Source organism: Phaseolus vulgaris, chromosome 6 (genome assembly GCF_051622355.1).
Source record: "Phaseolus vulgaris cultivar YP4 chromosome 6, ASM5162235v1, whole genome shotgun sequence".
Classification (NCBI taxonomy): Eukaryota; Viridiplantae; Streptophyta; class Magnoliopsida; order Fabales; family Fabaceae; genus Phaseolus; species Phaseolus vulgaris.
Window position 1 is genome coordinate 27,473,854 of NC_143503.1, and position 13,125 is coordinate 27,486,978.

At 31.1% G+C, this 13,125-nt stretch overlaps 2 protein-coding genes and 1 non-coding gene across 4 annotated transcripts; 1 reads left to right on the plus strand and 2 right to left on the minus strand.

The window, feature by feature from the left end:
• Positions 1-381: 381 nt before the first annotated feature.
• PBG1 (20S proteasome beta subunit G1) lies at positions 382-3,593 on the minus strand. The gene is made up of 6 exons (XM_068639569.2): positions 3,367-3,593; positions 3,139-3,215; positions 2,770-2,899; positions 2,419-2,578; positions 2,133-2,318; positions 382-747 (listed from the first exon to the last, which is right to left on the minus strand). Exons 1-6 carry the CDS (start codon positions 3,396-3,398, stop codon positions 634-636), a joined length of 699 nt encoding a protein of 232 aa, XP_068495670.1. The 5' UTR covers positions 3,399-3,593; the 3' UTR covers positions 382-633.
• A 2,714-nt stretch (positions 3,594-6,307) lies between these two features.
• On the plus strand, positions 6,308-6,468 carry LOC137833710 (U1 spliceosomal RNA). The gene has a single exon (XR_011084779.1). It is a non-coding gene; the product is annotated as a U1 spliceosomal RNA (small nuclear RNA).
• Positions 6,469-7,387: 919 nt separating this feature from the next.
• On the minus strand, positions 7,388-11,294 carry LOC137831764 (cysteine synthase). 2 transcript variants are annotated; one of them, XM_068639572.2, is made up of 12 exons: positions 11,130-11,294; positions 10,990-11,038; positions 10,344-10,398; positions 10,162-10,271; positions 9,869-9,926; positions 9,295-9,558; positions 9,078-9,215; positions 8,935-8,986; positions 8,486-8,565; positions 8,179-8,238; positions 7,884-7,964; positions 7,388-7,662 (listed from the first exon to the last, which is right to left on the minus strand). In XM_068639572.2, exons 3-12 carry the CDS (start codon positions 10,383-10,385, stop codon positions 7,570-7,572), a joined length of 978 nt encoding a protein of 325 aa, XP_068495673.1. In that variant the 5' UTR covers positions 10,386-10,398; positions 10,990-11,038; positions 11,130-11,294; the 3' UTR covers positions 7,388-7,569. The 2 variants fall into 2 exon arrangements, with proteins under 2 accessions (XP_068495673.1, XP_068495672.1); XM_068639571.2 differs by lacking the exon at positions 11,130-11,294 and having other exon boundaries at positions 10,990-11,123.
• Positions 11,295-13,125: the final 1,831 nt, after the last annotated feature.

The following is a 13,125-nucleotide window of genomic DNA, read 5'->3' on the forward strand; positions in this document are numbered from 1 at the left end:
TGATACAGATTAATTTAAATGACATTATTGATAAATTTTTTTCTTTAAAAATGAATTTAGAAGATTAGAACATACAAGAGATTAATCAACCACAGTTAAAATGAGAATTGTAGACGGTATTCGGCTGTGACCAAGGAGCACCGGAGATTTAAAGAAATATAAGCATAATTAAATATTAAAATGATAAGAAAATAAAGAACAATTTTCTTAAGTTATAAGGATTTCTTTTAAAATAAAGTAAATTTTTCTACAAATTAAAATTATATAAAAATGCCTGTACATTTGTTTGTTCTAGAAATCCAAAGAAACCAAACATCTAAAACAAAATGGCAGACGCATTTAGTTTTGTTTTATAGGAAAAGAGAACATAAGAAATCAATGTTGTTGACAAATCTTTGCATGATTAATTTAAAATTCAAACAGTTGGACCGCATTGATGTCTATGCAAGCAATTGAAAAGGAAAAATATCTGATGAATGTCATAATGAAATATAGATTCTAATGAAACAGATGAGTTCGAACCTAAAGATATAAAAACAGAGTTACTCTTAACTTCAGAAGGCAGACTAACACCTTGAAGCAGTGTATTGGAATTCATTTAAACTTCTGTTTCATTTCACAATGGGTTGTCATCTACCATGAGCCTTCAGCGCCCACTGTTGGATTCTTGAAGGCAGAGAACTCCCAGTACGTTTTCAACGAGAAAGGAGGGAAAGCAGTGGCACCTTCATCTGTAATTTTCGATATCTGCAAACAGTCGTACATTACACTTGAGTATACTAAATTATTAATCATGCAATATGTATAAAAGCCCCTTTCAGTTCAACAAGGGAGGAAGTCAGGTAGCAGAGTCATAATTTTAGTTCAGATCGAAGTATACACATGGTAGAAAGGGTGCAATAAAGGTTCAGTTTAACCCTCATTTAACATCTTCAACGTATATACAGTTTAGCAGTCAAGAACCTACGGTACACAAGCAGCAGTGGTTGACTGTTATAATAATGATCACCAACACTATACAGAATTGGCACAGCAAAAGAAATTGAAAGTTTTTCACAGATCAGCAGACAACCACCGGGTAATGACAAGCAAGCAAACATTGCAGTAGTTAGTAGTTGCCATGTGACGTTGATTAGAGTCGACCAAAATTAACTTATTTATGAAAGAAAAGAAGGAAACATCATTTTTCAAGATTCACACATGATTTCGCACAAGTACAACACTGCAAATTCTTATTAGCTGTCTATGAACGAATCTACTAACTTTCTATCCCATGAGCTAAAAGTGGAGGTTAGAAATAAGTATGCAAACAAAGGTAGAGAAGAGAGAAGATCACAAAGACATCTAGGTAAGCATGTGAGAAATGCCTAGGAGCTAAAATCCTACTGATGAACTTTCTGATATATGCATCAGCCTGAACCATATGCATAATCCAAAATTAAGAGAGCTCCGGACAGAATCACCAACCAATTTTCAATAGCTTCCCATTCAAATTCCAAAACCGATCAAAATATTGAGCAAAACCTTTAAACATGAACATAAACATAAGAACTTGAGAAGAATATTCTCCTATTTATAGCACTTAGAAAAGGCGAACAATTAGCACATGTAAATGGAGGACAATAACATCATATTTCAGTTTCTAATTTTATAGAGGAAAAAAGATTGAAGTTGGAGGTTGGGTTGCCTATAGAGAGTTGAACAAGATAACTACTGTCTATCCCCGAAAAAATTCTCATAATTGTTATTCATGAACTGTTGGTCGAGTTGATAGGAACAATTTTATATAAGCTAGATCCCAGATCTTACTATCACCAGTTTAGAGTGAAGGAAAAAGACATAAAAAACATGACTTTCCCAACACAGGAGGGGCATTGTGAGATTTTAAAACCTCCGTAATGCCCACTTTAACTTTTCAATTCCTTATGAACGAGGTATTAAAGCTGTTCTCACAAAATAAAGGTCTTTTTTACTACTTTGATAAATAATCCAGATGAGAAATGCACATTTGAGGCTGTACAAATTGAAACCCTCTGCACTTATATCTTAAATACATGTTTGATAAATGGAAAATGGAGAAGGGAGGGGAAGAGCAGGACAGGGCAGAGAAAGAAAAGGAAACAGTATAAAACCTGAATTTTGTTGACTGCAGACCTATCACGGTATAAAAGCACGCGCATGCACTTCTCTAGTAACTTGACACCCTCTTCAAAGGTCAAGTTTTCATGCCACTCGTCACGAAGAATTGGCCTAGCAAGATGATTTCCAAGCCCAGTCGCTACATGGTTGTCCTCAAAATTAATGCCAATCATGTTAACCTGGATAAGACACACGGATTTTAATTGTTGGAAAGAAAAAACTTGAAGGTATACCAAACTTGCAACTGGAAAGAAAAAACAAAGAAACACAAATTCAGACCATGCCAAGGTACTTCTGGCCATTTTTAACTCCACCAAGCACAAGTGCATTCCACAAAGGATTGAACTTGTTCCGCCGATTGTACATCACACGTGTTAAATAATTGTGCACCTCCTTCGGTCCTAGAGAATTCCCATCATCCCACATGTTGTCATAAAGGCTGCACAATCAAAACTCAAAACAAAACATTTAGATGGAAATTATTGTAGTATTAAGAAGGTAAAGGGATAAACTACACAGATGGAGTATTTCACTGTGCAAAAAAAAAAAAACAAGCCTAGCATGGAAAACAGAGCAGAATAACCAGTTCACAACGAGTAACAATAATTATTAAAAGGAAAATGTACTCACATAAGCTCATCAAGGTAGCGCAGAATCTCCTGAAAGTCACTTATCTCCCCGCTAGCACCAAGGAGAGAATGTTTTCCAATAGGCTTGATACGCTCGACACTCTTGTACCGCAGGGTAGATCCATATGAACCTATCAACATATCCCCCATTCATATGATATACAATTATTCCAATACTTAAAAACACTATAACAACTTTTCAGAGATTGCAGATTCATGAATCAGACAACAAAAACTAATACCAGCGGTAAAATTCATTTCTCCGATAATGTTATTTCTTAGAAAGAAAATACTCCGATAAAGCAACTTCCACAATAATCAGATAAAGAGCATTTTGAAACGAAGATAAAAAGCTAATTGAATATCAGACCTCCCATATCAGCGGCCATGAGAATCCCATCTTTGTATTTGATAGCAACTACAGAGGATCCAGTCACGTATGGGTACCTAAGGGTTACAGCATAATTTAGGGCAAAAAAAATGAGATACAAAATATGCAGTTTAAGAGTAAAATCAAATCATTCACTGTGAAAACCCTAAAATAAAATAAAAAGAACTTTAAAGAAGAAATCGCGGAAGTGAGAGAGAGTACACTTACAGAGTTCGCTGGGATTCAGCTACACCTTCCATGGCAGCGAATATCTATCACCTTGGATCGTCGTCACAGTGCTAAAGAAGAAGGAGAGAAAAGAAAAGAAACACAAAGAAAAAGTAAAATATAGCTTCTTAAATATGTTTCATAGCAAACGACGTCGTTTGTGAAGTTTAATTTCGTAAGCCCCAATCCAAGCCAAAAAGCTCTTTAACATAAAATAAAAACTTCTGAGACTCTCACCCCTCCTGTGCATAAATATTTTCATTTTGTTAGAAATCCTTTTAAAATAATTCTTATCATAAATTAATATAATTGTAAAAATAAAATGATTTTTTTATACAAATTTTATGTTTATCTGAAAAAAATACAAATTTATGGGCTAGAAATATAAAAATTATCTAAGAAAAATATTTCTCACTTGAAAATTTAGATTTGGCGAAGTTCAAAAGATGCTAATTAAGTATTAAGTATATTTGGTGGAGGCATGCTAACATCTAAGCAATCACTAATTTACTATGCTACATAATGAGATTTTTACAGTGACGATAACATGATATGTTATTTATTTTATTATCATTATTAGTATTGTTTTTTCTTACTAAATTTAGCTAACTCTTTTTTATATTTAAGGATCAATAATTTTAAAATATTAAATGACTTTTTTTTAAAGTTGGGTAGTGTTTTATTTCTTTAGTTTTTGGTTATAATAGGGAAGAGATATGTGAAATTTTTTAATTAAAATAATTGAAAAGTAAATGTGTACTCAAAAAAATATTTAATTAATTAAAATGAATATTTTAAAATAAGAAATAAAGTTGACAAGTTAAGAGTTTTAAGGTGCTTGCTATTATTAATTAAAAAGAATTTTAAAACAATATAATTACTCTTTACCAATAATTGAAAAAAATAACAATTTACTTATTCTTTACCAATCATTAAAAAATATCAATAAAATTGTGCTTATAAAAAGAGGGGAGTTCAACAAAATAGAGAAAATTATAGATTTGTGTTGAATCAAAGAATTACTTAGAAATCAAAAATAGAAAAATAGAGGGAAAGAAGTAATAAATAAGTTTTAGAAAATCCTTGTTTACATATTAAAGATAAAGGGTAAGAAAAGTCTTTTTTATAGTTTATTATTTTAATCATAATTGTTTTATAATTTTTTTAGAGTTAGAAAAAACAATTAAAAAGTTTTGAAGGAGAAAAATAATTTTGATAGGATATAATGGTGAGAGACCTAAAACTTATGTGGAATACAAGGAAAAATTTTAGTTGGTAAATGAAGAAATTTTTGTTATAATATTATTTTTGACATTTTTTAATGACTCATTTTGATGATTGTATGAACTTATATTCAAGGCTAAAAGACCAAGTTCTCTGCTTATTGCTTCAGTGATATCTCTCATAGCTAATACTAGAAGTTTCTACCAGGATAAGCAATTAAAGATGTATCTACTGTGAAAATCTCTGAACACACTGATAGAACTTACAATGGCATTCACAAGACAAAATTTCATGTCAGATGAACAATATATTTATATTTAATTCACTTCCAGATGAATCTAAAGCAGAACTAACAATGGCTTCCTCACATATAAGTGAATCAATACACTTCAAGCCTTCAAATTCATTTTCCACTGCACAAACCAGAGAAAAGTAATAATAGAAGAGATTTCATACTATTACTGATAAGAATTCATTTCTCTTACTTGTTCAAAACAGTTTAGATGACACTTAATGTGTGCTAATGCTAGCAATGAAATTTTGACTTGTTTATGCAGTCTAGATTACATGTTTTGCATGTAAAAACAATAACAATGGGTGTAGAATTGAGGCACACCAGATTATTATACAAGTTAAGTACAAGTAAACTTATTAAAATGGTTTATGGCTTTCACAAGTAATCTAGATTGTTTACCAAGAAGTGTTAAACAAGTTAACTACGGTTGATTACCTCTCATTCAACTTAAACACACTTTATAAATCGTGTTCTTGAGTTAAAAGCCATGTATGCATAAAAATCTCAACTGCTTGCCCAGCAGTGTTCAGAGACTAATATTTCTTATTTTTTGTGCTATCATTACTATTGATTATTAATTTACCATATTATATTTTGAGGCACTCTCATAAATGTGTCATTCCTGTTAAATACCACTAATATAGAATCTTAATCCAAAGCCTGCAGAACAACTGCAACTTTGCTGTGGGAAGAACAGTAGTTACACACAAATTGAAGAATCAGAGCAATGTCTTCGAACCACACAAGTTATACCACGAATCTGGCAAATCTTACATACAAAAAGAGAGAGGAAATGTTAAATGCTTGGTTGAGGATTGGAACATTTGGTAATAATATGATAATAGTATGGGCATTTGCAGAGTTAAACACTAAAATGCTTATGGACAACACACATTTAAGAATGTACCTCTTCTGATATAACATGTTATCCAATGCAACTTTCATCATGCATAATAGGATTGTTGTTTGGTGGGAAGATCCAATAATTGACCATATGCAATTGGCAGCAACAGTCATTTCATTTTGAATCATGAGGGGGGAAATGAGAAGCTTCACTTATATTTCATGAATGATAAAAATCTCTAAGGTGATGGGTTGTAGTCATAGTGAACACCGAAGAAAGAAACAGAGGGCCATGATCTTATTCTATTTCTTATGGATGATGTAGGCTTGATGGCAAAAATCAATGGACAAAAATTCACTTATGCTGATATTTTCCTTAGACTCTGATTTCGAAATTCTTTAATATATGAATTCGTGGAAATGGTGAAACAGGTTTCTTTGTATGTTTCTCATAGATAAAACATAAACCCCTTACAGAAAATAACAAAATGGTCTATTAGCTAGTCCCACATTGATTAAGTGATAATAGTGTCACCTGACAATACTGAATAAATAAAGAGCAACTGGCTACGTTACAACATACTTACCTGGATGGGGTCAATGGATGATCAATAAGGTCCATGGCCTAGGTTGGTGACTTCCATTGCACTTAGGAAGGGTGCCACCCTAAGGTCTCCCCAAGTGGGAGAGCCTACATCATAATTTGTGGCAGTGGGGGCCTGCGTTCGCGCGGCCCCTTCCTATACTTTAGTCTAAATTTTTCTAATTATGCAGTTTGAGCTGTTTATTTTAATTCCCAATAGGTTATAACTACAATTCTTCGGCTCTCATTTAATGCATTAAGTGTTTTAATTTATATATGAATTTGAAGTAAACTTAAATTGAGTTGTGGACTGAATTATTTATTGTTATTGGCAAAACTAATTTTAGTATTCTGAATTATGTTTTTGAAAATAATAATATTATTATGTGGTCAGAACTAAAATATTGAATTGTTTAGTTGTTGTATTAATAGGCGTATTTTGAGGATATTGATTTCGTCACAAGTAGTGTTTGCGTGTACTTTATATGAAACTTAATAGAACAGTTAAATTAAAATTAGAAGTTTCAATAAAATACTTTTTACAAAATAATTATAGTTTAATTTGTTAAAGAACAAATGCTTTAAATATTAATTCTAGCACTTGATCATAAATCATACATAGTATTAGTCAACCTTTAAATTAAAGCCCTAACAACCAATTAGGCTACCATGAATGAAAAAGTATTAATGGATTGCTCCAACCATCAAAAAATTGTATCTTTTAGGCTCCAACATCAATGAAGCTCCATAAGCATAAATCTCAATGTCAATAAACCAGAGGAAATTTCTCAACCTAATGCAAGAATACTACCAAAAAGTATTTGCATACCAAAACTCAAATTTTAGAGACAGTAGCAGGAAAAATAAAATAAAAGTAAAACTCAATTTTTTTACTACTTAAATTCAACATGTAAACTCAAATTATAGAGACAATAGAATGAAAAACAAAATACAAGTAAAACTCAATTGTTTTTACTAAAATTCAACATGTAATATATTCGTCTGGATCATTTAAGCCTTGGTCCAGAAATTCACCGGACTTAACTAGCAACTAAAACTAGTACACTGAAGACAAGTTTGAACATTCCAACAAACTTTTGTTACTATTATTGAATCTTATTTCACAAGCAAACACAAACCCATTTTTAACATTTAGATTCGGAAAAAAATAAATACATTAACCAAGGAGAGAATGCAACTTGAAAAGCATCAAATGGCTATTACACACGAGCACTAAAAGACTAATTTGGCTTTATATTCAAGTTTCAAAGACCAAATTCTCTGCTTCTCGCTTCACAGATTCGAAGAGCACTGATGACAGATAACGCTCTCCGAAGCTTGGAAAGACCACCTACACAGGTTTGCAACAAGATTATCAGTGATTCAATATATATATGACAACCAAATGTGATATTTCTGAAAGCTAAAACTATAAGTTATTTTCAACGATCAGCAACTTAGAGATGCAACTATTGTGACAATCTTTGAACACATTTATATTGTCTAAAGTGGAACTAAAAATGACATTCACTGAAGAAAATTTGATGTTAGGTGAACAATAGACAAACTTACAACAATGAGTTTTCCAGCATTTTCTGGTCTCTTTGCTATCTTAATTGCAGCTGCAGCTGCAGCACCAGATGATATCCCCACCTGCAATGTTTATAATACAAACAAAATAGCAATAAAAATACTGTCTCCTCCCAATGCCCAGCCACTGTGTGGTCAAAGCATGAGCAATTCAAAATATGCTACAAACAAAAGTTAATGGTGCTACTAACAAAAGTTAATGATGCACATAATCAAAGTCAAGGCTTAAGAAGAAATAATACCACTGAAAAGCAATCTATCTTTAAGGTGAACTTACCAGTAAACCTTCTTTCAAAGCAAGCAGTTTAGCAGTGTCAATAGCTTCTTCACTTGAAATCTAAAATCACAAACAAATAGGAAAGTTACTATCTGTATTTTCAGAAAGCATGGATAAATTACCATACATTTGAGTTCTCCAAAGAAGTGCATTAATACACTTCCAGCCTTCAATTACTGTAACTCTTGCATGTATATAAAGAACAAAAATATCAGGTGTGAGACTAGAGGCACACCAGATTATCATACATGACAAAAAAACTCTTCATTTAAGCACAAATAAACTATCAAAAAGGAATGTGGCTTACTTGAATAACTTCATCAAGTAGATCAACGTCCAGAACACCAGGGATGAAGCCGGCACCAATTCCTTGGATCTTATGAGGACCTTATATCCATTTAAGAACCATGCATGTGTCAAGGAAAAGGTACATAAAAGTATGCAGACATTTCATGAATATAAACATGCACAGATGCTCATTAAGTGTAGTAACAGTGAATGACAAAGCACACATTTCTTCCTTCAAATTTAGGAAACTAAATACAAACAACAGATCAACAATATTTCCATAAAAGTAAGAAACCTAATGAAATTGTAAAATAATTCTGTTATATCCCTGAAAATACCAATTGTGGTTTATATTTTTGGATTTTCCAGGTAAATTTCAAACAAATAAGATTGAGATCTTTCTTGATATTCTACCAGGTCCAGTAATCAAACAGTTGCCATGAAAACAGATAGAAAGTCAATACTCACCAGGTTTTCCTCCAGACAGCACTGGACTTTCTACTGGTTCGACGCCATAGAGCTAAGTAAAAAAATGGTGGGAAAATCATAAACAGTGCAGGGAAACATTACAAAGATTAGTTCATACACCATGAGAAAATTAAAAGCCTAACCGTTATATCAGGATTCTGCTCCTTCAGATATTTTCCAGCACCTGTTACAGTACCTCCCGTTCCAATCCCAGAGACAAGAGCATCAACCTTCCCACTGGAGCCCTTCCAGATCTCCGGTCCAGTGGTTTCATAATGAACCTAAGAGTATGAGGAATGATAGAATGCTGAATACTCCTCAACCAACTGCTTTTTCAAACAAAGAGCATTGACACAATACCTTTGGGTTGGCAGGATTTTCAAATTGCTGCAGCATATAAGAATTGGGAGTCTTTTCTCTTATCTCTTCTGCCTTCTGAACAGCTCCTTTCATACCCTTGGCCGGATCTGTGAGAACTAAATCAGCTCCAAAAGCTCGAAGAATGGTTCTTCTTTCAAGACTCATTGAAGAAGGCATGGTTATAATAAGTTTATAACCCTTAGCAGCTGCCATGAATGCCAAGCCAATGCCAGTGTTTCCGCTGGTAGGCTCAATGAGGACACTCTAATAACATGAACAGCAATAAACCAGATTAATACCCAATTACACAGTAATAACTTTGCTTGAAAGATAAGGCTGTGTGTGAAATGATGATAAATTGGTTAAAAGGGTCTTACAGAAACACTCCTGTGTTCTAGTTTTAAAATTGAAAGCTAGATTATGTCAATATCAAAAAGCATTAAACAACAACTACTCATACAATACTACCACAAATTGGGAAGAATAAGTAGAGTGAAGCTTTGATGCAATGGGAAAGATTATTAAACATGAATTCAAATATACAAGGAGAGGTCAATCTAAAGCAAGAACTAACTTCACCCGGTTTGATGAGTCCCTGCTGCTCAGCGTCTACAATCATGCTATATCCTATCCTGTAGGAAAATAAATAATCATATTTATTGCATAAGTTTTCTGAGTACATATTGTTGCATGCCATAAGAGACTTGGCATCAATCATACAACATCTTTGCCAAACTTTTATCGATCAAAGCATTTCTTGAAGGGTGTTATGAGAATAAACATGCAAGCACCAAATCAAGAGTAATGATTAGATGGAACTTTACCAGCTGAATTTCCAATATAGGATGAAGATATGTATATCTATACCTGTCTTTGACACTGGAGCAAGGTTCCATCATTTCTAGCTTCGCAGCAACTTTGGCAACACATCCATCCACGATGTGGTTGAGATATACCAATGGTGTTTTGCCAATTAACTGCACATTACAGAAATGAATTCACACCACTGTGAGCTAAAGACAAAAGGAACAGGGTTGAACATGACTTACTTCAGTCACATCTTTTGCAATGCTTGACTTCTCAACCGCCATGTTCACCAAATCACTGCAAAATCACAAAAAATGGCTCAAAGATCCGGTAATTGAAAACAGAAAGATACCTCATCATCATAAACTAATTATCCAACTAGTTTCAGCTGAGTTGAGTTATCCTGTGACTAAAAACAGATCAAGAATTTCCACTTTCCATTCAGAATGCATCTCAATTACTAAAAAAAACAGACCATGACTGAGAGAACGAAGAATCAGATAAAAAAAATACAAAAACAAAGTAGTTCAAGCCTCAGATTGACCAAGAAAATTATACTGTTGTAGAGCTCATGTTTCAGAAATATTACTAGTTCGAATTCTTGTTCAAGTGTCACGAATCGATCTACTAAAGACAGAAACTGAAGAAATATGTAGCAAAAATAAAATAAGTAGATTAAGCCTGAAGTTTAAACTTGAAAACCAAAAGTCAATAACAGGGTTAAAGCTCTCTACTATCAATGAACTGATCCGAGAGTAAGGCACATCAAATTCAGGTATCTAATTTAAACAGAAAAAACATAGACAAGGAGTTAAGAGTTATAGCGATAGAAAGCCAAGATTATAGAAGGATAAAAGTTGGTTAGAACAATGCAATTGCAAGGCTCACCAGAGTGAGTCACCACCACAGCACAACCTTATCCGACCAACGCTTGTTTCTGATAGAAAGATAGATAGAGAAGACTTATATATCTGAAGAGGACCAGAATTTCTATGATCTCTTTCCTGAATAACCAAACAGATACTTACAGATTTTAATTTCTCTCTTACACACACACCCACAAGTCCTGTTTTGTTATTTTTTTGTCATCTTCTTTAAAGTCTTTGTCTTTTTTGTTCCTTCTTTCAAATTTCCAACACTGATTTCGAACATCATACCAAAGTACAAGCACAGATTCCGCTTCCTTAAATGTCGACCTGAGTTTTTTTTAAGTAAATTATATAAACATTACGATTTTTTTTAATTGCATTTTCATTTATTGTAACCGAAAAGCGATTTATTATTCATTATTATGCGCAATAAAAAAACGATACCTTAAATCTATTAAGAAAATAAAAATAAATAGTTCGATGCCTTTATTCTTACAACTAAGAATCTGTCTCAAAAACTATGTTATGATAAATAGTTTCAAAACCAGAGCAAATTAATGCATTGTTACTCCAACGGCCTTTTTTGGATAATGTTTTTGCCCATCTTAAATATGTTTTTAAGTTATTGTCAAATAATTTGATTTTTTTTGTAATTTTTGTAAAAAGTAAAAAATAGATTTACCTATTATATAATATTAATTAATTAATTAATGATTATTCTAAGTTATTCGTGTTAATGTTACACTATAACACCTTACATTTAAGATAATATTTTGAAATAAATATTATAAATTTAAAATTTTAAAGGAATAAAATAATAGTCATATAAACTAAAACTAAAATTCACACGTTTAAAAACTAATTATTTTAAATTTTATAAAAATAAAGAAAAAAAATTACATACCAAAAACCAAAACTTCTTATTTTATGTAAATTAGAAATATATTTAGGGTTCTTTAATATCTATATTATTTCTATAGAAACATTTTTTCTTAATTAATAATAACAAAAATGATAAATGGTTTTCATTAAAAAACTGATATTAATGCAATTGTTATTTTTTTTATGTGTGGCCAAATTAATGGACATAGCTTGCACGACATGCTCAAAGGAATTCTCCCATTGAAATTCAAATAGCACTCAGATTTGAAATCTTTTTTTTTATTAAAAAAAGTATGAAGGTCTTAAAATTTGAATGACAAAAATAGCTGCTGCTTATATAAACAAATGTTTCTTAATATAATGAATGTATTAATTATTTTACTTAACTATATTTCGTTTCTTTAATTAAACTTTAAGTGACTTATAAATTTAAATATTTTAAAATTTATAATTAAATGTTTAAAATATTTTTTATTTTTATCTAAATATTTGTCATTATTTAGATGATGAAGGAATTACTATTTTACTTAATAAAGAATAAAGTTAAAAGAGATTAAAGAGGCAAAAAAAAAAGGAATTAGTAGATAAGTTAAAAAATAAGAAGACACCACATTCCATTAATAATAAAAATTAATTAATAAAATACTATATATATATATATATATATGTTCTGAGCATTCAATCAAATAAATCTTTTTAATAAAAATTCAATCTCAATTATCAAATTTATCCTATAATCATGATAAGATCTCAATAAACTAATCATACTACTAATTATTTAAAGACAAAAGCCTTGAAGAAAGATATTGTGACAGCACATTACCACGTTGTGGACCAACGCACGCATAACACGTTACTTAAACCTTTATCAATTAACAATTATTAATGATATCCACATTTTTATTTTATTTCTGGATTATCCTATTTATTAAGATAAATTATAAAAAAAATTCATTATTAATTTTTAATATGTATGTATTTATTTTTTAAAATATTATAATAAACTTTATCGTTATTATAATTTGATCAAAACACCACATAGTTTTTAAAAAATTTATAATTTATTTTAATAAATACGAGTATAATCATGATAACACACGTGTTTCCACCATTATAATATAACATTTATACTTTTATATATATATATATATATGTATTTTTTATTTTATTTAGGCCAGATAATGATAAATTGAAACAGAGGAGTTATTTAATATTATATTATAAATATTATTTTAAAATAGGGTTTTATATTTTAATCCTTTGTATTCAAGTT

Coding starts and splice junctions, on each gene's coding strand:
- PBG1 (XM_068639569.2), bottom strand. CDS start 3,398: ATGGAAGGTGTAGCTGAATCCCAGCGAACTCT. Junction 2,319..2,418: donor GCCAGAAGTACCTTGGCATG/GTCTGAATTTGT, acceptor TGTCTTATCCAG/GTTAACATGATTGGCATTAA. Junction 748..2,132: donor CTGCAGTCAACAAAATTCAG/GTTTTATACTGT, acceptor GACTGTTTGCAG/ATATCGAAAATTACAGATGA.
- LOC137831764 (XM_068639572.2), bottom strand. CDS start 10,385: ATGGCGGTTGAGAAGTCAAGCATTGCAAAAGATGTGACTGAA. Junction 8,239..8,485: donor TACTTGATGAAGTTATTCAA/GTAAGCCACATT, acceptor TTGTGATTTTAG/ATTTCAAGTGAAGAAGCTAT. Junction 7,965..8,178: donor CTTTGAAAGAAGGTTTACTG/GTAAGTTCACCT, acceptor TAAACATTGCAG/GTGGGGATATCATCTGGTGC.